The sequence below is a fragment of the Hemibagrus wyckioides genome, linkage group LG11 (genome assembly GCF_019097595.1).
Source record: "Hemibagrus wyckioides isolate EC202008001 linkage group LG11, SWU_Hwy_1.0, whole genome shotgun sequence".
NCBI classification, from domain to species: domain Eukaryota; kingdom Metazoa; phylum Chordata; class Actinopteri; order Siluriformes; family Bagridae; genus Hemibagrus; species Hemibagrus wyckioides.
In genome coordinates this window covers 28,824,248-28,849,115 of record NC_080720.1, presented here as the reverse complement: position 1 = coordinate 28,849,115, position 24,868 = coordinate 28,824,248, and the positions used below count along the sequence as shown (strand labels likewise).

The window sequence follows — 24,868 nt, the reverse complement described above, 5'->3', positions numbered from 1 at the left end:
CGGTTACATAAATGCACCTGATTGGCTGCAGCGACTTGGATATATGTATCCCACCCACTTGTCTGCTATCCAGTATTAATATTTCTCAGAAATTTTAGCTTCTTAACATCCATTCATCTGATTATATTATTAGTATAATGATCTCAGAGTACAGTATTATTATTATTATTATTATTATTATTATTATTATTATTATTATTATTATTGTCATCATCATCATCATTATTATTAATTAACTGAATGTTTATCTGGTATTAATTGAGCAATGTACATATGATTCGAACCTCAGATATTAGACCTTGGCAAACGTGACAAAATATTCCATGCCTTGATTATATAATGAAATATGATGAAGAATGAAAGGGCGCAAAACGTAGAAAAAAATTTATATATAAAAAAAAACTAGAAAAAATATCACGTAATAATAAAATGAAATCATTTACAGAAAATTTTAAATAGCAATAAAGAAATATTGGAATATATTGGACTTTTCTTTTCATTCTTTTCTGGGATCAATAAAGTCCATCTGTTTGTCTGTACAGGGTTTTGTGTGTGTGTGCGTGTGTGTGTGTGTTTGTGTTTCCCTTTAAATAGAAAGCCGAAAAAACAACAAAATCTCTAACCATTACAGTGTGAAGTCCACTCTACCTCTGAGGATCTCCTTCACGTAATCGAATGATGACATCAAACAAAATGGCCACCTAGGACCTTTTGTCTGAGACAGGGCGCAAACATGCAGCCATTTACACACACACACACACACACGTGTACACACACATAGACACACACAGAGACACGTGCATGCTCCCTCTGACTGATAGCGCTCCTCTAAAACCCATCTGGCCTGGAGATGTAATAAAATTGACATATTGATTTGGTTGAATTTACGAACGCCTGTTTTATAAAGTCCATCTCCGAAGCCGAGGCCTCTCCGCGCCGCTGCCATTTTTCCCCCAAATGGATCAATTACGTGCCCACGTAATCCAGTTACCTGTGAAATCCACACATACTTCGCCCATTCCCACCACTCTACAGCCTCTCACACACACACACACACACACCCACTCTCACACACACACACACACACATGCTCTGTCGAGCTGAACTGATGTCAGCGAGGTTGTCGTTCCATTTCTCACGCTAACGAGTGACTTCAGCAAAGGACAGAGTATTATATGTACATGTGTGTGTGTGTGTGTGTGTGTGTGTGTGTGTGTGATGCAGAGAAATGCAGAGACATTTCTGGAAAATGTGCAGGTTTATATTTCAGATTCATTACTATAGCACACCTCTAGCTAATATTTGCACTCAAATATGCAAATATCTCAGGTGACATCATCGCAGGTATTATGTAACACCTAGACATATGGTTAGCCGGCAGATCCAGCTAGCGTTTCTATGGTAACAACTTAACAAGACACTGCATATAAACACAAAAAAGATGTCTAATAGTTGATACAGTAAGTTTTCTGTGAGGAAACATTCGGAATTTTTGGAAGGCGTCTCCAGTGTCAAGACTTTTTGTTTCCTTGGTAACAATTTACATTGTTTTGTTTGTTTGTTTGTTTGTTTGGTCTGGTTTTTAGGGGACATTCTACAACTTTTCTATGACGTGATTGATATGGTAAGTTTTCTGTGAGGCAACGTTCAAAATTTTTAGAAGGAGTATCCAGTGTCAGAACTTTTTGTTTTCTTGGTAACAATTTAAGTTTTGTTTGTTTGTATGTTTTGTCTGTTTTTTAGGGGAAGTTCTACAACTCTGTGATGCCAATTAGTATAAAAATAATTGTCCAATGGACCTTTATACCTGGACAAAAGTAGACTGATTATCTAAAAAAAAATCCACAGCAATGATCTCTTTGAACTAGTAATGTAGTTCAGCGTCACTTTAACGTAATTGTTTCCAATTTATAGCTAAGAAATGTGACGATTTGCCTTTGACACAATTAGACACTATATTAGCCTTATAGCTAAGCGAAACAAACCTCCGACACTAAATCTTCATAGAAAGCTAGCGACATTTGCGTATCTAATTTAAGACAAAATGCTGTCCATTTAAAAAAATATATGATGCTCTGCAGTTCCTCTTGTATTTTATTCTATTGATTGATCTGTTGACTGGCTGGCTGAAACAGAGCAAAGACCGAGATTGCTGCAGGTTTCGCTTCAAGTCTTACATTTGAGGATGAAAAAAAAAAAGTGGGGGGAAAAAACACGCTGGATCTTATTCTCTACACTCCAGTGGGCAACATGCAGTTCGGTTACAGTGTACATAACTCTCTTTTTTTCTGTGTGTGTGTGTGGGTAGCACTGTTAAGACACACTGAACAAATCTGTGTGTGAAACACTTGTCAGGTAGAGCATGACCCAGGCAGCCAAGTGACTCCAAAAAGACTACAGTAAATTCATAATAGAGGAGTATACCAAGATAAAGTGTGTGTGTGTGTGTGTCACACATCTTTCCACAAGAAAAACACCTCCGATTTGTCACATGGCTGTAAAACTTGAGGCTAGCTGAGTTCACAGTAGGGGGTGAGGGATGAATGTGACCGTTACAGACCCCTCACTATGCAAATAGCTAAAGAAATAACAAGGATTTCGAGCGAAAAAACAAAAAAAACAAAAACGGAGACGTTTCATCACCCGAGCCGAGCTCAATTTATCAACGGCGCCCGTGTTTACAAATTAAACAAACTCCTTTTCTCTGGCTGTTTAATTCAGCCGTCCAGCAGCTACTAGCGCGCCACGTTATAATAAGATTAGCAAAAGCACCTCTGCTGTTTCATAGTCAATGACAGCTAATGTGTAACTAGCCTGGCGAAACCCTGCCGCTAGCAATAATGATCACTGCGAGTGACTCTCTCTCTCTCTCTCTCTCTCTCTCTCTCTCACTCTCCTGTAATCAGTCTGAGCTGATGATGAGCACTTGTGTAATTAAGATGGTGGATGTTGGGAGGAAGAGCCATCAGTGTCTCTCTCTCTCTTTCTCCTTCCTCTTAACCTGAGCATGACGAAAGACAAAAGACACACACACACACACTTCCAGACCAGTTAACAAAGCCATGGAATGCACTAATGCCAGAAATTTTTCCCATGATTCATATCAACCCCTCTTTAATATGATTTGATTTGATTTGATACTGACGTCCTTGCTGTAATCAAACTAGCTCTGGGGTTGCCAAGTCCTGCAAAGTAACACCCGAGCGCATGAATTCGTCCTATTTTAATGTCAGAGATGTGAGTAAACAGCATGGGTCATGTGACTGGAATGTGTGATGTGTGATGTGGTTATCAGTGTAGTTGTAGCTTAGTTCAGAGCTAAACGTTCTGCTGTGATACACTGTGACCCTCGCGCGTTAGTAAGAAACATCTCCAGGTATCATGAGATGATATTTCGTCCATGTCACAGCCCCTAGATCACGGATTAAAATACATCAGGCGATCAGAGCCAAGGAAGACGGATCGGATGTCAAATCCCATCCGATAGCACAGTTTTAGGCCAGTAACAAGCACAGATATCAATATACAAAGTGCTTTCTTTTTCAGTTTAAACACCATACACACACACACACACACAAACAAGTAAATAAATGAATAGTAAAAAAAATTAACAAATGCACTAATACATAAATGAAGGAATAAAATAAATAATAAACACACACAAACTAAATAAATAAATAAAATTAAAAATACACTAATACGTGAATAAAGAAATCAAATAAATAATAAACACATGCAAGCAAGTATGCAAAAAGTAAATAAATACATAAATAAATAAATAAATAAATAAATAACGAGTAGGAAATTAAAAATATACTAATGAAGAGATCATAAACAGGCAAACAAGCATAATGTATAAAAATAAAAAGAAATTGAAAAATGTATATACACAATAAAAAATAAATAAAAATTGCTAATAAATACACAAGCAGGTGAGCACGCAAATAAATAAACAAATAAAAGAATTTAAAAAGGAGTGCATGAGTAAGAACAAATAAATAAATAAATAAATAAATAAATAAATAAATAAATAAATAAATAATAAACAGGCAAACCTGTTAATGATACATACAGCAATCTCTCTCTCTCTCTCCATGTTATTCTGTCTATTTCTATCCACAAGGTTGGACTGGAATCACACTTAAATTTTCCATATTACATCCAAAAAGTAAATTCTTTTCTAACAGGACCTTCCCAAGAAAAAAAACAATTATAATAATTTAAAAATAAATAAATAAAAAAAAATCTCCTTTTTTCTCATTTTTGTTTCAGTTGTCAAAGTGAGCAGCTCCAAGCTCTAGGACAGCTTGAGTATTTTGCAAACACTTTGTACGTGCCTGCTGAGGGAAGGGCCGTCGCGTCCGGATGGCAATCGCGCGTTCTCTGAGCCTCGGCGGTGGCGCGTTTTATAAATTACCTCATCAGAGGCTGAAATTAACACTGATTCTTGCAGGCAATTTCTCCATTTCCAATGCTAATTACGTTTTTCTCTCGCTCTCGCTTTACTTTTAAATTCCGTACCACCTGTTTAGGAGAAGACATCTTAGGCAGCGCAGACGCATTTAATCACAATTTTAATTAACCGGCGTGTAGATGTGAAAAAGAAGTAATTATAATGCAGATGAAGGATGGCGTTTTTTTTTTTTCCACATTAAATTGTTTTGTTTCTTCGTTATGTTGATTGCATAAATAGTGACAGAGAACACTTTTTATCTACTGTAATTTCGTAATTGTTTTGCCAAAAAAAAAAAAAAAATGGACTGACTGACTTCATCTGTTTGCAAATTGTTTAATTCGGTTAACCCTGGAGTTGCCATGATGTTCTGTATAGCTAGCAAAGCCTCCTGAGATCCTGCTCGAGGAACGAAGCTCTTCTGGGTCAGTGGAACAGGATAGAACGATGTTCATGCGGTTATTCAGTGGGAATCTCAACCGAGACACGGTTCTAACCTCAGATTTAATCCAGCTGGAGGTGTCTCTGTGTCTGGAATATTGACTATTGTCTGGAATATCATCTATAAATCTAGAAATTTCCCAGTTCCGGTCTTTCCACATCATTTCCGCTTGCCGTAACCCTAAACAACATGGTCTTAAAAGAAAATATTCAACGATATGACAAAACTCATTCTGCAACATGTCATTCTTTTTTATTAATTAACAAAACAACACTTTCCATCCTTTTAAAGTCTGGGAAAGCGAGTTCCTGTTATCGCTTACTTTATAAGTCTAAGGATGTCGATATGTCATTGTTTCTCTCTCTCTCTCTCTCTCTCAGAGATAATAAGACAAGAAAGAAGGAAGATTGTCATATTACTGAGCAACCACAAAGCAGAAACTCCTCCAAGCTTTAAATCAAGAAACAAGCCAAGCTAAACTCTCGCACCATCCCAGACCTTTAACACTCACTTGCGCCTTCATATCGAACCTGGAGTGAAAATTGGGCCTGAAAAAGAGTCTAGTATGTGGATGTGAGAATTAAAAAAAATATATGGAAAAACCTTCCATAGAGTATTTGGAGTAACCGACTTTTCCCATGTTTGTTTGAGAGAAAGAGAAAGAGCGAAGAAGAGAGCGAAAGAGAGAGAGAGTGTGTTCGAGTGGCGCTTAATGAAACCCCAGAGTTAAGCAGCTTCACTTTTTCCTCGACTCTGCTCTTAAAGGATTTCCCGAATGCTGTACAATGAAGTCGCTGAATGCTCGTGAGTGTCGCCGAGACAGAATTGGAGCAGCTCTGAAAGTTTTATCACTTTACTACGGTAAGCTACGCTACACTGGAATATTCCGGAGAAAAAAAAATCACTCTCTGGTATATATATATTTAGGCTGCCTTTTTACACCAGCAAGGTGTCTGTGTACAATTCTAACTGATATCAAAAATCTTCATGTACTAGCAGATCTTCATTAAAGATGAAGAGTAGGAGTCCTCCATATTTTTTAAAACTGGTCCCCTACACAGAGTTGGGAAGAACCTGGAGTCTATCCTAGGGGACAAAGGGCACCATAGGAAAGATGCCTACAATCTGTCTACAATGCTTGTCTTTGGACTAGGGAAGGAAACCTGAGAACCTGGAGGAAACCTCTGAAGCTCTGGGAGAACCTCTATGCTCACAGGGTGGAGGTGGGTATCGAACCTCCAACCCTGGAGGTGTGAGACAAACATGTTAACCACTAGCTACATGGGTATGTGGTTGTTCAGTGGTTAAGGTGTTGGCCTGCTTATCAGAAGGTTGTGAGTTTGAATCCCGCTGCCACTGCTGGGCCCCTGAGCAAAGCCGTTAACCCTCAGTTTAAAGTGAAATAAATTCTAAGGTGCTCTGCTAAATGCTAGAAATGTAAATGAATCTAATCTCTGAACAAAAGAACAAAACACCAGCCTGTGGTAATGCTTTTCTGCTCACCGTGGATGTAATGAGTGATTATTTAAGTTCCTGAAAGCTGTCTGTTGATGTCTCTCATTAACCTGCAGGTTTCCAGTTTTTTTCCCCCTCCAACATCATTCTGCTCTGTGTGAAAATCCCACGACTTTCTAAAAAGTCACACGTCTCCCCGTTTTTGATCACTACCTTAAGCGCTTGAATCCAGCTACCTGCATGATTATATGATTCGCGCAGTTAATGTTGCATCTCAGGTGCTGAGCCACGTGAAACTTGCTAAGTGCTCTGAGGCAGAACTGCACGTCTTTTACACTTCCCTCTGACACAATAAGACACTTTTCTTTTGCATACAAATCTAATTATCATCTCTCTCTCTCACACACACACACACACACATATACACACGCACATGCACACGCACACACACACACACACACATACATACATAAGTACTATTGTCCTACTGACTAACTTTCACCTACACACACACTTTCTGTTTAATCTTACAACCTCAACAGGAGGTCACACACACACACACACACACACAAAAGCTTCAACTGTGCCTTAATAACTACGAGAAGGAATGAAAGGCTATTTTGAGTGAGAGAAAGATGAAAGAACTGTCCTAACGTTACGCCTATTAGCCCTGTGACCCGGCTCTCTCCAGAATCTCACACACACCGTTTCACCCCTCTTACACTCTCTCTCTCTCTCTCTCTCTCTCTCTCTCTGTCTTTCTCTGCTGTCAGGTTTTGGCCTGCCAATTCTGGCTTGAAGCTTGACTGCGTTGATTTGATGCAAAGACCTCGGGGGAGAGTCCCCAGACTGATGAACAGTTATGTCAAGTCGATTTTGCACCGCCGGGAAAAGGTAACCTCGTCGAAGACACACACACACACATACACACTTTTCTAGAAGCATGCAGAAGGTTAAAGAGACAGGGAGGTTGTGATGTCTGATGGTCGGGGTCCCCTCTCGCTGCATGTCTCGCTATAGCGACTCTGTCAGCGCGTCTGGGCTAATTGCAGACGAGCCCGGCTGCCATTACAATAAAAACGCAGAGCGTGGCACACATTAACGCCGCCTGCCTCATTTGTGCCACTGCTGGAAAAGGTAGAAATGAATATTTCATTACTTTAATTATTCCGACATACTCTTTTTTTTCCCTTCTTCCACCACTCACACAGAGAGAACAAGAGAGAGAGAGAAAGAGAGAGAGGAGGAGGAGGAGGAGGCAGAGAGGCATCACTAATTATGAACAGTAATAACATTTAAGATTCAGTGATTGCCAGTTTACCGCCGATCGCTAGATGTTGTGGCAAGAAATTACAAAGGTAAAAGAAACAATCAGCAGAAAGAGAGAGAGAGAGAGAGAGGGAGAGAGAAAGGGAGAGGGAAGAAAAAAAACAGGCAGGAGGGAACCATGGGGCTCGTTTCCAGAGTGAACGCAAGACTCACACCTGCCACACGGAGCAAAGTGAGAGGGAGAGACATCTGTCTCGCTTCTGCAGGGAGCTTTTTAAAGCGTATATACAAAAAAAAATCCCCAAACTGGAACCTTCTGAGGTTCTAATTCAAGTGCAGTTCCTAGCAGGTTGATAAGAGATATGACAGGGATGGTCATGGTGTTGACAGTAAATGTGTTTGAATCGACATGACAGTGAACAATGACGCCATTGTTGTGTTTTTTTTCTGCTGTTAAAGCCCCTGAGAGAAAGAGAGAGAGAGAGAGAGAGAGAGAGAGAGGGGTGGTGGTGGTGGAATTGTTCAAAACGACAGGAAAGCAAATGAGAAGAGGAATAAAATGTAGAAAAATGCTTCACAAAGAATGAGAAACAAATCCAGGTGCACGAACAGGTCGGTTCCCGCGCTCCATTTTAATACGTTAATCACGTCACAGCAAGATGATGCCTATTAATCGATGGCTAATAATCACACAGATCCAGATCAAGAGCTACAAATCACATCTCTGATGGTAAAATATAAAAAAAATCCGTTTTCTCTAGCCTCTACTGATGAGTGAGCCCGTATAAATGCTCTTTACATCCGTGGTGAGCAGAAAAGCATCGCACAACCCGACAAACCTTCAGGAAGATGAGCAACAACTGTAGAGGACCACCATCACTGTAGAAGTTCCTGTCTGGATCAGGATCTGAGACTAGGGCAGGAAGTGAAACTGGACAGTTGAAGAAAAAGAGACTAATTGCAAATGGCTAAGTAGGTAAGAATAACAAAGTGCACAAGGGTTTATCTGAGGAATTCTGGAACAAGGCGTCAGACTGATAATGCACATAGACTCCTCTGTTAGGGAGCGAGAGATGGAGGGCAGGCTGAAGGACTAAAGAACACACACACACACACATACATACTGTATATACACTTATGGTCTCTATGTAGAATCACAGCACCTTTAAATACATTGATGTGTGTGTGTGTGTGTGTGTCTGGGAAAGGCTGAGGACAGGCTGTCGGGGTGATTAGGCTGGCACTACCTGAGGATGCGTTTGTTTGACATTTGCACGTGACAGTGGTGTGATGCGGCAGGGTGACGGGGACGACAGCACGTGAAGTCGTCCCTAGTCACAAGGCATTACAACAACACACAAGGACGACACGCACAACACATGCTTGAGAGAATGTGTGTGTGTGTGTGTTACTGTGTTACTGTGTTGTTCTCCTTGCATGGGGTCTTTAAGGCATTATGGCATACAATGTTAGCTCTTTTATTTATTTATTTATTTATTCATTTATTTAAATTTTTCACTTAAAATATATTAAAAAAATATGTGGAACTTTGTGTGTAACATTTTCTTCTTGACACACAATCAAAATAATTGCATTACAAAAACCTTTTCAATACAAATCTTTTTAAATGTTTTTGGTAATTTTTATTTTTTTTTTTATTTTTAGAAAGGCTGAAATTAACGGTTTTTTTATTTTTAATAAAAATAATTTTAATAATTTTAACTTAATAAAAAAAATTGTGAACATGAAAAGGTATATTACAAAAAGCGTCACCTTCATGTTCTTATTGAGGTTTTTTCTTAGCGTTAAAACTTTAGAATTTAATCACAATTTTATATTTGCAATTTTATTTTTAGTTTATTATCGTATTATTAAACGCTCACAAGAATCTGATCCAACTTAGTTCTTGTGAACTTTAGTGTAACGTTAAAGCAGTAGCTTAATGTTCCACCGCATCATTAGTGCTCGTGTTTGAGAAAATTGTGTTATTTTGTTGAATGATGTAAACTGCTGATGTCACACTATCACAACCTACTTCCCTGCAGTGTATTGGAGTGTGTTTTCACTGAAGTATTTTCAGAATTTTGTAAATGTTTTTTATAATTATATAATTATTTTTTTTTTTTTATGTGTGTTATATTTCATATTTTATTTTATATTATAGATTTGTGTATTTTCTCATGAAAAGAAGCACTTCATTTTATTTATTTATTTATTTATTTATTTATTTTTAAAGCCATAGTTGGCGTAATTGTATAGACAGAGCCTAGGTAAATTTTCCAAGATTTTCAAGTATACAATTTTCCATTCCTGAACCCAAATCCAATCATGCTAATATCTGAAGGAGCGTTTCGGAATGGTGGTCATCATGGTGTCCGCGTTCAGGACGTGGAGCTCCGCGTTGCTCTGGTCACGAAGCGTAATCTGCCAATCTGTTATTGATCGTTCAGGGTGACCTTGCCCGAAGTCTTCCTCAACCTGACAATCAAACATATATCAGAGCTTGGTCTGTGTATGACTGTGTACATGCTCACGTGTGTGTGTTGTGTGTGTGTGTGTGTGTGTGTGTGTGTGTGAGTGTGTGTTGTGTATGTGTGTTCTGGACTTGCTAAAATGTGCTCAGCAGATCAAACCGAGAACTGCTTTCAACACCCTCTTTTTTTCTAAATACGGGTGACATCTTTGCACATGCAGTGCAAGAACAAGAGAGAGAGAGAGAGAGAGAGAGAGAAAGCAGCTTAGCAAGGACACGGAAATAAAATGTTTAATGCCGCAATTAGTACCAAAAGCCACCTGATCCGAGTTCACGTCTAAATCTAAAAGCCTCGTTCATTTCTATTCTAATTCTAACACACACACACACACACACTTCTCTGCGATTATATTAACCAAGAGGGATTCACAATAACACCGAAAATGATAATTACGGCCCTTTTTTTTCCTACTCAATATTAAAAATCATAATTACTCCGCCAATTTAGCAGCAAAATAATTCTATTGCGCTTTTATCATTCTTAAATCGCCTTCTAATCCGACGTTCCGTCACGTTTTCACGTGTTTACGTCGGTATTAATCGGTCAGGGTAAATAAAAAAAATTTAAAAAAACAATTTTGCTCACATGTCGAATGAATTCAAATCCAACCCTGAAGAATTACGCTCAGGATGAGAACAGAATTCATCACGCAGCCTCTAATCTGCCAGGAAAAGTAGAGCCCGTGTTCAAATATCAGATCTTGTGCCCTATTTACTATTCCCTCAAAAGTGCATTGTGGGTATACTGTATTCTGGTATACCTGCTGCCTAATCTAGGACACAGAGTTCTTGCAGTGCATTGTGGGATTTCTACAACTGATGTTGCTTTGATGTTTTCAGTGTGGGATCCAAACTTTTTTCCCAGTAGTGCACTAAGTAGTGAAGAGGGTGGGGTTTGGGACAAAATTCTCTGTCAGATAATATATGTGGCACAAAAATATTGACACTGATAAAGGATGTGTCAAATAAATAAATGAAAAAATATCTATCTATCTATCTATCTATCTATCTATCTATCTATCTATCTATCTATCTATCTATCTATCTATCTATCTATCTATCTATCCATCCATCCATCCATCCATCTTTCTTAGTATGTCTCTATCTCTCCCCACTCACTCTCTTTATCTTTTCCCCTTCTCTCCATCTCTCTTTCCCTTCTATCTATCTATCTATCTATCTATCTATCTATCTATCTATCTATCTATCTATCTATCTATCTATCTATCTATCTATCTATCTATCTATCTATCTATCTATCTATCTCAGTATGCCTCTCTCTACTCATTTTCTCCACTTCTTTCTCTTCCCCTCTCTGTCTATCTCTCTTTGTCTCACCCTTCCTCTCAATTGACTGATCAGTCTGTCTGCCTCATATTCTCTCTCTCTCTCTCTCTCTCTCTCTCTCTCTCTCTCTCTCTCTCTCTCTCTTTGTCTCTCCCTATCAGTCTCTTTCTCTATCCATCTCTCTATTTCTCTGCCTCCATCGGTCTTTTCTGTCTCACTTCCTCTCTGTCTCTCTCTCTCTCTCTCTCTCTCTCTCTCCTATTTCTGTCTCTCTTACACCTGGTAAAGGATGTTTGAAATAAACAAACGAGGTACTTGTTTTCATACAGATTCTCTCTCTCTCTCTCATCAGTAGAGCGTTTTACATGCCACCTTGTCAGCTATCGAGAGCCTCCACCCCGTCGAACATGACCATCAGCTCCCGCTCCTGCGTTCATGCTAATTTATACATCACAAACCTGTGAAACACCTCTGCGTGTATGAATTAAGACTCAAGTGTTTTTACACCTGAGAAACACACACACACACACACACACACAAACTGTCACACACCAGCCTTCCCGCAAATGGGAAAGCTGACACTTGAGAATGCGTTTGTTTTATTTTATATCCAATTTTTTTCATTCTTCCTTTCTTTCTTTTCCCATTTCACAACCCATTCCAAGGCAAGACATCATAACGCCCGTGCTGAATAGACAACCAACAAAACCGAATCGACAAAATACCTGGTTTTTCAGCGTCGAGAGACTGAAATGAGGCGTGAGATTTGGAAATGTACTTTTTTTTTTCTTTTCTTTTTTTCCTCGCCAAATGCATAAAACATGTCGGCTTAGCGTCGCATGGTACGCACGTAAATGAAAGTGCCAAAACGCATGCAATTATTTGCCAGTCCAGTGATGTTTCAATTCTGTGTGTATGTGTGTGTGTGTGTGTGTATATATGTGTGTGTGTGTGTGTATGTGTGTGAGACAGAGACACTGAAAGAGTGTGATGTGGTTCAGGCAAACATCACAGAACCAGAGAGTTGATATGAAGTGTCAAATCTCAAGAGCTAGGCAACAGCAGGACACAACACACACACACACACACACTTGTCACACACACTTCCTCTCTGACACTCACTCATTCGTCAAAAGTACCGCACTCAAACCTGACCACAGACACTCACACACACAGACATTTCCGTATTCGGTCATTTATATTGCTATGACATCATCATGGTGACATCACTTAATCACTTAATATATATATATATATCTATATATACAGTATATGTATACATGGATTTAAGTGCTGTCAACTGGATTTTTATTTAGAAATAAGATCACTGTGATCACAGGGATGATTCCTACCCTGCTTTGAGAAGCTGCATCCCAAATCGCATGCTTGTGCACTATTCAGTGCCAGTTGTACCCGATGATGCACTTACTCAACCGGGAAAAATGCGGAATGTTGGATACTTCACTACACTCAATGCTCACAGCTTCGCTTATGTTGAGGAAAAGGGGTGGTGCTGATGCTCTGGATGAGAAAAAATAAATTAATACGTGCCCCTAACTTGCAAGAAGTCAGGGTGCCTGGTGGAAGACTTTCCATGTCGGAATTCCGATATTGCGCTATATATCCCAGGACATGCAGGTAGCATGAGACTTCTAAGAGTAAAAAGAAGATTTAGTCTGGAGTGAAACTCAGGACTTATGGAATGAATAAATTTGAAATATCTATGTATAAAGGTCTTAAAACTTATCCTGGGACTGAATTATTAAACATCCTGTCAAACTGATGCTGTGGAGTATTAAGACTAACACCAACAGGGGTGCCAATATTTATGGTTTCGGCGTAGCACTGCTGATTTTTTGCCTCGTTTGCTACGTGAGCTAGATACTTCCTGAAGAAGACATGTGGGTTTTTTCCCTTCGACATACCACTTAATTATTTGAATTGTGAACTCACGAGCCAATAGGAAACAAGTGGGCGGAGCTATGGTTAACTTCTTCCCCAGAGCTGCTTTTTAATTTCTATTGGTCTGCATCATACCGTATTTTTGTATCGCTCTTTCCTTTCATGCCTGGTGCACATGCATGAAAAACATAAAAAATACTTTCACGCTGTAGTGTATATACATATATATTTTTACTCTTTGCTGCTAGGATTTTCCTGTTAGCTTCATTAGCACCTCTGCTAACGTGATGCATCCTATAGGACTGTTCATGTTATTCATCATTTCATCCATAGGTGTAGAGATTTCTCACTGAGTTTTCGGCACATCTTTTATTTTCCGGTTTGTACGCCCAGGAGGAACGCGAGATGTTCATCGTCTTTTTCTCTAAAAATTCCTAAAAGCTAAGAGTTAGTTTTGAGTTTTCATCATATGCATAAAAGAGAGAGAGAGAGAGAGAGAGAGAGAGAGTTTGAATGGAGGAGAAAATCTAGGAATATGGAGCAGGATTTGATGCTGTAATCACATGCTGGATATCCGCAAAGCCACCAGAAAGCTCTCGTCTGCTCTTCATGCCTCTCTCTCTCTCTCTGTCTGTCTGTCTGTCTCTCTATCTGTCTGTCTCTAAGTGTGCATCGACATCTGATCAGAGAACACATAAACCCGCCTCCATGCTCTGACACCGCAGGAGAAAAAAGTGAGAGAAGAAACTGCTTTCTTTCTCTCTTTCCCACTCTTTCTGTGTGTGTGTGTCTGTGTGTGTGTGTGTGTGTGTGTGCGCGTGTTTTAACATCCCTCTACCTAGTAAACCCTTCAGCTTTGTACCTCGAACAAAGGCTCCTTCAGCAAACTCCCTTTCTCTCTTACTTTCCCTCTCAGTGTCCGAAGGTGTTTGCTGAACTAAAGCTGCTGAAATCCGGCCGCTCCGGAGGAAGGAGGTGGGGGGGGGGGGATTGGTAGGGATGGCAGGGTAGTAAGTATTCAGGGTGGGGGGGTGAGGGTGATGGGGAGGGTTAGGTGTGATGTTAATCCTATTTTTTTTTTTCCTTTACAAAAAAAGGATGAGGATCACATGATTGTAAAAAAAAAAAAAATCCACTCACACTTTTCTCTGTCACCTGTGGATATATATACACACACACACACACACACACACACACACACACATGCATGCATGTACACAACTGTGAGGCGTGAGTGGCCATGAATAGTAAAAGCATGGCATCTTGTAACACTATCAGTGTGTGTGGGGGTGTGCTGTGTGTAAAGTAAGGCCTATATAAGGCTCGTAACCAGGGGAGGCCCCGCAAACACGCACAAACACCTTAGTTATTTTGCTCTCACCGCCCACCCTTTACTTCTTCCCTTTCCCTTTCTTTCTTTCTTTCCTTCTTTCTTTCTTTCTTTTGCTCTTCTTTTCCCCCCCTTTGCTTTTCATGTGGGCCTTCTTTTCCTTTCTGTTTTTTTTTTTTTTGCCTCCAAATGTAAATTCGGCGCGCCGGCGCTGAGAGGCCGCGTTGTGATTAAGAAGAAGAGAGGCTGCTTTTCTTTGTTCCGCCCCCGGGGGATGTTTACCGGCAGAGACGCGGCGGATCAGATATGAAAGGCATTCGGGTCACGACTGATGTGAGCGAAAGTGAAATCATACCTAAGGCGTTCCGCGCAGTGCCGAGTCCAGGGCTAGCTGACACTGCCCGCTCTGTGTGTCCAACCCTCCCCTCCCCTCACATACACACACACACACACATACACACAATTACACACAAACACACTGCCAGGAGTGAATATCTTTACAGAGATGAATAAAATCATTTTTGATGAATTCTTTAAAAAAAAAAAAAAAAAATGGAAAAAAAAAAATGGAAAAAAGCGATTAAATTCCGTCCGTGCGCTGAGCTCACGTGAAGGCGTAACGTGTTGTCACGTTGTATTACACTGATACTGACACCTCATTTCCTTGAAACCTGTAGATCTTACCCTAGGATCTTTTCCCACATTTTTTTTTATACAGTGCACTCATGTTTGCTGTTGATTTACTTATTTATTTATTTATTTATTTATTTATTTATTGCACCAGAATGTGTGAGAGCTTTCCATAGTTTAAGAAAAAAATCTGATTTCTCAAGATATCACAAATAACTTTTATTATTTTTATGATTCTTGAAAAGTCCTGATGTGAGTGAATTGTTAGTAATTTATGGTTTATTATTAATAAAAATTAAAGTTGGCTTGAGTAAAAAAAACATTATTAATTTCTAACAAAAATAGTTATATTATTATTATTAATAATACTAATAATAATAATAAATAATGAATTTTATTGACGACATTATTAAATATTTACATGATATATTTATTTCAATTCTTCTCATCTTACAAATGATTTCTTCTCCATTTATTAATCCCATTATTGATTTATCGTTTTATTTATGTTAATGCTGCATAAATAACCGAAATTCAACTCGAATGCAAAAAAAAAAAAACTTTAATTTTTTTTTTTTTTTAAATAAAATAAATCAAGTTTAGTTTGGTGTAAAAACCCAGTTCTTTGGTTTGCCCAGTGAAGCATTCGGACCGGTGTGCACTGCTACGGTGCGAGCAGGTTGCGTTATCCTGTGCTCTTTGCGTGATTATTCCTCCCTGGCACACGTTCGATCATCTGTAATTATTTCACTCGTTTAAACAAAATAATCCGCCTGCAAACGTCGATGTGGTGTGTGGTGCGGTGAAGAGAGAGAGAGTGAGAGAGTGAGAGAGAGAGAGTGAGAGAGTAGTGTAGAGAGATAGTGGTGTGGTTTCTGAGCAGAAGCGTCCGCATCGTCCCTGCTGCCTGCCGCCGCTCTTATAAACATGTAAATGAAACCCATTGGCTCTGACAGTCAGCTGTGTGCGAGTGCACCAGACCTCCGCCCTCCGTCCCGGATGGAGAGATGTGAGGACGAGTGCAGAGGTGATGGGAAGACAGAAAGCACCTTTAAAAAGGATAACAGAGCATGTTTAGGCTGAGGGATGGGACGAGATGAGACGTGCTATTGTTACGGCTGATAAAAAAGAATTAACAGAAAAGAAAGAAATCGACCCTTCCTCTTCTTCTTCTTCTTCAAAACCCCGCCTTCAATCTCGATTTCCTTTTACTTTAAGACTCCTAACGACGGAGATGCTTCCACTTCTCTTCTCCCCCCCCTCTTCCCCTACAAAAATGATCGAATCGATACATCTCGGCAGGCAGGAGCGCGTGCTGTTCAGTGACTGATAATGAATAGGGGTTTGTGTTACAGGAAATGGACCGGGGCACTTGATTTGCAGGACGGCTTCACATCCACGGAAGGAAGTTAAGCGCACGAGCAAGCATTCCACGCACTGCTCCGTCACTGCTCCATGCTTTCCCTGGTGTTTTCACTCGCATAACAGGGTTTCCCCTGACGTGCAGAATAGAAATCGTGTCCAGTCTTGTAACTTGTAATAATCCACACGCGGATCTAAAGTGGATTTGCGCTGTCACTGTGCGTTTAGGTTATTCGTCTGGAAATCTGCGAAAGCTTGGAATGTGGCGTTTTTCGCCGCTACAGGACGAGATGACTAAACACACACACACACACACACACACACACACATGCATATACAAAGCAAAGTGAATGAATGCTCACAGCTGGCTCAGAACAGCTGGAGAGAGAGAGAGAGAGAGAGAGAGAGAGAGAGAGAGAGAGACATGTATGGCAGCTGTGATCTGACTCCTCAGTCCTGACTCTGACCCGATGCTCTCAGCAGAGACAGTCTTAAAAGATTGGACGCTTCCTCACCAGCATGCTATGTATGAATACAAATCCAGTGTCTCAGTGCACACACTATGACCGGATTCCCTCACAAAAAACACCACATATCTATCTATCTATCTATCTATCTATCTATCTATCTATCTATCTATCTATATATCCATCCATGGGAATGTCAAGGCAAGGAAAATTTCAGTCATCTCAACAACCCTTTTTTTCCCTCAAAGCGAGAACAGTTTTCAGAAGTAGAGAAATCTCGGCGAACAAGTAATGCATGCTTATGAAATACAACATCGGGTTACAGTCCCGTCACTTCAGCAAGCGATCGAATATTTAATTTCCGCTCGAGGGCTTTTTTTGTGCCACTATGTCTATGTCCTGAGCTCGCACACAAACACACACACACACACACATCTGCCAGCACTCCACCCTACAAAAAAAACTGTTGGATTGGATGAACTCTTGGTGTTTATTTGTGTCCAGCTGGAGTTGGACTCGTAAACCTGTTTGTGTTAATTCAGGGCTGGAATTTTTTTCTTGTGCTGCGCACTCAGACGACTTCCATCAGACCAAAGTGGAGATGTTTCCTCGTTCTCTCTAGGAGAAAGAAATTCCCAAGCGAGGCCACATGGCCATCGTTTCAACGCATCTTCAACACACAACACATTGTCACGCCTTCGTTTACGCATAGACGACAACGTGTGTGTGTGTGTGTGTGTGTGTGTGTGTATTCATCGTGCTTAGTTCATGCACCTTCTCAATCCTTTATATTGATTCCAAGCATTTTAAAGACACAAAAGAAAGGGAAGAAACTTCTCTCAAGTATATCAGAGCATGTGTTAATCATCACCGAGAGACTGATATCACTGACGCATGCACATGGATTTGAATGTCAGTTTCTTTTCTGCTCTGAACATCCTTAAAGCTTTCAGATCCTTCAACCTAAACACAATTAACACAAATCTGTAGCTGTTTAAATTCTTACGTGCTTGAATTCGAATCCCAAACGCAATACGGGACAATATGGAGTAATGACACGGGAATTTTGTCCATGTCATGTAGCCGTAGTGCCTAGGGCACGCGCAGGATTTGCATAAATACAGTTTAAGCAGGTTAGAAAAATAGGGAGATGCAACGGCCCTCTCTCCTTTGCGAGGTTTCGTCTCTCTCTCTCTCTCTCTCTCTCTCTCTCTATCCCTATCACACGCTACACACACACACACACACACACACACACACCAAAAGCACGCACGCACGTACATGCACGTGCTAAATTGAAACTGAAAAAAAAAAAAAAAAAATCGCATTTGAAATACTGTAACTGCCAAACGTCCCAGAACGAGTTCTTTTGCGTGTGTGTGTGTGTGTGTGTGTGTGTGTGTGTGTGTTTTCCACGCAAACCGGCCACAACTCGCGCTAATTCCACACGTCGTGTATGAGCTCCTGCGCCACATCGCCGCGTGCACTCCTGCACCACCAAGAAAACGCGCACTACAAAAGGGCAGTAACACTGTACCCCTCCCTACAAACAACACTAATATTGACAACATGCACTAAGGGAGGAAAGATAATGAAGTGCTTTCAAAACACCACAACACACCGAGTCCAATCCCAACATTTGCGCGAGGGGAATAAATTGCGCGTGCTTATGTATTTGTTTATTCTGGGTAGAGAGAAAAAAAATGCACAGTGCACTGTCTATATCTTAGAAATAAAAGAGAGCTGTATAGATCAGTGTAGCGTGCAGAAGTGTGTACGGAGTGTCATGCATATTTTCAGAATGGAGCATTTGAACTAGAGTGTACTGTAAAAGATATTTGAGTGGAGCGACGAGTCGGACAGAGCGCGCGCATAACGCGAATAACGGTATTTTTAGTCTAATGGGAAATAAAGCGAGAGACAAGAAGAGTGCCAAACTTTCCTCCTGAACTGACTACACTCCCACAAACACGCATCGCCTTTCACACACACTCATACACTTAAACACACACACACACACACACCAACAAATCGCGCGTGCACTTCTCACACATTTAAGCGGAAATTAAAAACAATAAAAATAAACACTACGCAACATAAAAAAATAATAAATAACGCGGCGCACTCCTTGCTCTCCGTCAGCCTGGAGTCCCTTTCCTTTCTTTCCTTCTTCTCATTCTTGTTTTTTTTTTTTTAAGATCCCGAGCACAACCGGCAATTTCACACTCAACTTCCCAGCTTTTTTTTTCTTTCTTCCTCTTACCGTTTTTCCTCCTCGGGTTGGCTTGCTTCCGTCGCTTGCACCGGGGGCCATCCGCCATGATCTGCTGCTCCTGCTGCTGCCTCATCGACGGGCTTGTGTGTGTACGTGTGTGTGTGTACGTGTGTGTATGTGTGTGTGTGTGTGTGTGGTGTGGTGTGGTGTGTGTGTGGATCAGACAGCGGCTCGCATGGACGCGACTCTCCTTCCTTCCCTTCAATCAGCGGCGGCAGGCTGGAGGATCTAAAGCGACCAAACAGAGAGAGAGAGAGGGAGAGAGTGTATGTGTGGTGGGGTTTTTTTGTTTGTTTGTTTGTTTTTCATTTAAAATAATGCATGAACATTTTTTGCAAGCATGAACGCTTTCTCTTTTTTTACGTTTGGAAGCACCGGTTAAAAATGCGGGTGGATAAAAAATTAACCGGGACGCTGAAGACTGAGGAGCGCGAGGCAACCGTAGAGAGAGAGAGAGAGAGAGAGAGAGAGAGAGAGAGAGAGCAAGCAACAACAATGTAAGTCCCGAATGATTCCCGGACTGATTAACGGAAAGAGTAGCGTTTGCATCGTGTTGTTAAAATAAAACCCTGATAACGACTGCTATAATAACCAGAATGACTTTGTATCAGTCTTTAAATCTCCAAAGCGGCTGTGTTTCAAATATCCACACTAACTGTTGCACTTTATCCTGTAGGGGTCAAAGGAGAACGCGTTCCCACATGCAGCACAGCCACACATCATTATGATAAACACGGATTAAAATAATTGCCGCTTTTTATAAACACGGATTATGAATAAATAATATAGAGACTGCTTTTTTAATGAAAATTTATTTTTAAAATAATAATAAAATGTCTAGACTTTGGGAATCATCCAGCATGCAAATCTTTCAAATATATATATATATATATATATATATATATATATATATATATATATATATATATATATATAAAGTATTTCATAATGTCAGATTTGGTGCGGTGATATAAAATGCGCAATTCTAAGATTACGCGCAAGTTCCTTTACTCATAGTGTGTTTTCTGCTAAATGGAAGTATTATTATTATTATTATTTTATTTTATTATTATTATTATTATTATTATTATTATTATTATTACATGTCGCATGGAAGACTTTGCCTGTCAGCTCGCGCACCTCTTCGCTTTTGAATGCTTTATATTAAGGTAAATATAATGTGTTGGATTGATCTTGAGTCATTGTGGTGACTGGCTATCTCTGGCTATCTGCCTGGCTGTTTGTTTGCACTGGACTTTCTGGGGGAAATAAATATACAGTTAAGAAAGCAAAGAACGGAAAGGACAGAATGCAAGAAAGAAAGAAAAAAAATGACACTGGCCAAAAAACTAGCCTTTACCACGCGTGGCATGATGATACCAAGAGACAACAAGGCACCAAGAGCGTGTTGTCATTTGTGTAATTTGCTAAATAATTGATTTTTTTTTAATGTCCGTGTTTCGTTCAATAAAATGAGTATGAACAAGGAATGTGTTTTTTATATTTAAATTATATATATGTTTTTTTATATTTGCTGTAACTTTTTGATTCTTAAAAAAAAAAAACATAACATAATGTAAAAAAAAAGAAAGAACGAAAGATAGAAATGTCAGGATGACATAGATATTTGATTTGTCTTGCATCTTAAAGAAAGCGCTCAGCTTTCACCTGTGCAGGTGAGTTTAAAGGTAAAGTGTCCCGTACAAAATTGGATAATAATACACGATACAACAATAGTAATAAAAAAAGATCCAGTATATATAAGTGATTTCAAAACAAAACAAAACAAAAGCAAACAAACGTGTGATACAGAAGAAAGGATGGATATAAGAAGTGTCACCTACCTTACGCGTGTATCGTGTCCGAGCCGGTTGTGGAAACGAAGCGGATCCTTAAGCGAACCGATAGCAACGCCTCGGTGTGGGGGGAAAAAGGGGGAGTAAAGAAAAAGTGCTCGGGAAGGAAGGACCGTTATTCCTGGCGCTCAGGTTTGGGACTGATCCCTTTCAGCCACTCCAGGAAAGCAACCTGCGCACGGACTGACGCGTTACGCCTCTTCTAATGACATTTCTCTCTCTCTCTCTCTCTCTCTCTCTCTCTCTCTCTCTCTCTCTGTGTGTGTGTGTGTGTGTGTGTGTGTGTCTTTCTTTTCTGCACTACTACAGAGGAGAGAGAAAGAGAGAGAGCAAGGGAGAGGGAGAGTGGCTGAGACACACGACACACGCCACCTATCTTCACACGGAGGGATAATGGAGGAGTGCGCATCTCATGGGAAGCGTCAGAAGTTTGTTGCTTTTTTATTCTTCATCTTCTTCCGTTTTTTTTTTTAAATTATAAAGAAGTCACATTTCCACTAACGTTAGTGTTAAATCTGGACTTTCATAATGTCCCATAACTCGTTTCTTGTTTCTTAATTTCTCTTAAAAACTAATCAGGATCAAACAACTAGGATTGGAATTTTTTTCCTTTTAATTTAAATATTTTTTTGGTCTTCGTTGGTTGAATAACTTTGGCCTCGTCCCAGATTGCACGTCAGTTTTTAACCACAGATTAGAAGATTTTTCCACTGATTGTGTTCTACGCTGTTTAGTAGTTTAGTGTGCGGTTTGGGACGGAGCCTGTTAGTCTTTTAAACGCGGTGCCTCGTGCTGCCTTCATGCGCGACAGGATTTGTGGTCAATACGAGTTTCCGACTTAACAGTTGCGCGTCCGTTCAAGCCGCACTAAAAGAATCAAAATAATGCAAAATATCAAATATCATACCAGAGTTGTTGACTTGTCTCAAAGCGCCATTGTCAGCATGAGAGAGGAATTCGGTGGACTGTGGTAGGTCATTCTATTCATATATATTTATATATATATATATAACATTTTTATTAATAATATTATTCAATTACTTTTTGGGTTTCTGATTTTTTCCCCTAACCGTTGGATGTAATGTGAAGATTTTTCTGTCAGCCTGTGAAATAAAGAAGATGCTGAAATAATCTATAGTTGCTATCTAACTTGAATGCGCAATTATTTTTTTTAATTCAATTTGAAGGTGCATGTGAATATAGCGTCAGGATTCTCCAGCACGCGCAAGTAGATTCCAGGTGTGACAGTGAGTTTTCTTTTAAATTAATTTAATATATATTTTTTATTTTTTAATGTTTTAATAGTGTACAATTATACATTTCTGCTCTATCTATCTATCTATCTATCTATCTATCTATCTATCTATCTATCTATCTATCTATCTATCTATCTATCTATCTATCTATCTATCTATCTATCTATCTATCTATCTATCTATCCTATATAAATTTCTTTAAAATCAGCGACTTATTAAATTGGAAAAGTGTCCTGTGCGCGTGAGCCGGGGGCTTAGGGAGGGGGCAGAAGAAGGAGGAGGTGGGGGGGAGCCCCACCTTGAGAGGGGCGTGATTGGCTATACCTACAGATCCAGTTTATGGATAATTAAATCATCAATCAGGGCTGCGGGAGCGCGCGTTCGCTCGAGCCCATGCTTCCGTTCAAAGCCAATCAGATCGGAGCGGAGCGCGCGCACAGCCGGGGAAAGGCTTTGTAGCACGTGGAGTTAAGAAAGAGAGGCACAGCGCGTGAGGAGTCATCGAGACATGTGACCTGGGTATTTATGTATGTGTGTATGTGTCATTAGTAGTAGTAGCAGTAGAAGTAGCACTAGTGTCTGTTTTCAGGAAACAAATTAAAATAAGCTACATAGGGAATTTATAGGCCCACGTGCATGTGATTTGCGACTCACGAAGCTTCCAGAGTTTGGAGTCACGCGGGAGCCTAACGGCAAAATGCACTTTATTTACAGGAAGAACCGCATGATCCGTGCAAAACACCATTTCCTTTCTTTCTTTCTTTCTTTCTTTCTTTCTTTCTTTCTTTCTTTTCCTTCCCAGTTTGCACGATGATCTCGTGCTTCATGTGCGCGCGCTGCTGCTGCCGCTGCTGCCACGCTGACGCCGCGCGTGCTCTCAGCACCACTTGTCGGTTCATTCATCCCGAATGTGCCGTTGCCCTCGCGCTGCTTCGCTCTGAATATTACATACAGCGTGAAATCGGCTCCGAGTCCGCGGCCAACCTGTGCAGCAACCTCCGGGTTAATGCATCCGCTAATTTCATTGGGAAAACAGGACGCCCCCTCATCTCTCTGTACATGTGTGCGCGCGCGCGTGTGTGTATTTTCATAACACATTTAGACATTTTCTTTTGACGCGGGAGCTGCCATAAGATGCTATTCATCCATCCATTCATTCATGCATCCATTCATTCATGCATCCATTCATTCATGCATGCATTTATGTGCGTATACTGTATATGAAGAAACGGGAAAAAACAAACTAACTAATAGTCACAAAAATATATAAAATATACTATAATTATATCTATTTATTCAAAATTTGGATCAAATTCTAAGACATAATGTAACAGCCACAATCCACTGATCCTTTCTTAGTCTAATCTTTATTTTTGAATTAATACCAATATATAAAACGTGTGTGTTATTGCTATTGCGGGAAAAACAATACTCTACACAAAAGTCTCGTCAGTCACTTGCACTCTTCAGATGAGCATCAAGCAGTAATGTTTCAGATGCCAGAAAAGAATTGAAGGTATGTAACCGGACCACTACATTAAACACTAATTAAAGTGGCACTATGCAATTTCCCTGTTAAAGATGCGTATTCAAGGTACAAAGCATCGATATTATCACACTAGAGAAAAAGGAAAAGCTCTAGTTCTAAGAGCGTGCCCATGGACCGTTCCTCACATGAATAAGGGAAAAGAAGGATAAGTTAAAGTAAATCATTTAATCCTTATTATATTATCTTATATTCTATTATTATCTGCTTCATCTGTGCTGTGCCTGAGGGCTGAGAGTTCCATAAGTACTCTCACAAGACAAAACGACACGACTGTCAGATCAGTTCAACGTGAAGCGAAGAGCGTGTGAGCCGGGGAGGAGAAAAAAAACACGCAAGGCTCATCTGCAAGAAAAAGGAAAAGGAGCAGCAGAGTGTAAGAGATGAGGCGACATGTTTGTGTGGAGTGTTTTATATGACAGAGGGTGTGTATGTGTGTGTGTGTGTGTGTGTGGTTGGCTCCAGGAGCTGAGAGTGATGAGAAAGTTCCAGAAAATCTCACATCTGCAGCGGGGATGGAGCCGAGCACACAGGTGGTAGAGAAAGCGAGAGAAAGAGAGAGAGAGAGAGTTATTTCCTGTCTATGAGAACATCCTTTGAGTGTTTTCTCTCCTCTTACTGTCACACACCCCCACAGAACACACCCTCTCTCTCTCTTGCACACACACATTCTTTGTAGTATAACTCATCTGAACTCCTCCTTCCAGGTGTTTATGACTCGCACAACCTTCATACTGATTATTGTTATCAGACGTTTCCATCGAATATCAGAGCTGATCTGCTTCTTAGTGCAGCATGAAGATCA

At 40.1% G+C, this 24,868-nt stretch overlaps 1 protein-coding gene and 1 long non-coding RNA gene across 4 annotated transcripts in view; one reads left to right on the top strand and one right to left on the bottom strand.

The window, feature by feature from the left end:
- zeb2b (zinc finger E-box binding homeobox 2b) overlaps window positions 1-19,513 on the bottom strand; it is a 79,166-nt gene extending 59,653 nt beyond the window's left edge. For all 3 annotated transcript variants that reach the window (XM_058403478.1, XM_058403480.1, XM_058403479.1), the window contains exon 1: window positions 19,394-19,513. In XM_058403478.1, coding sequence (XP_058259461.1) covers window positions 19,394-19,478 — 85 coding nt within the window. In that variant the 5' untranslated portion in view covers window positions 19,479-19,513. The remainder of the gene's footprint in view (window positions 1-19,393) is intronic.
- Window positions 19,514-19,559: 46 nt separating this feature from the next.
- Window positions 19,560-22,638, top strand: LOC131361874 (uncharacterized). Its single transcript, XR_009206110.1, has 3 exons — window positions 19,560-19,680; window positions 19,778-19,902; window positions 21,571-22,638. It is a non-coding gene; the product is annotated as an uncharacterized LOC131361874 (long non-coding RNA).
- The last annotated feature ends 2,230 nt before the right edge of the window (window positions 22,639-24,868 follow it).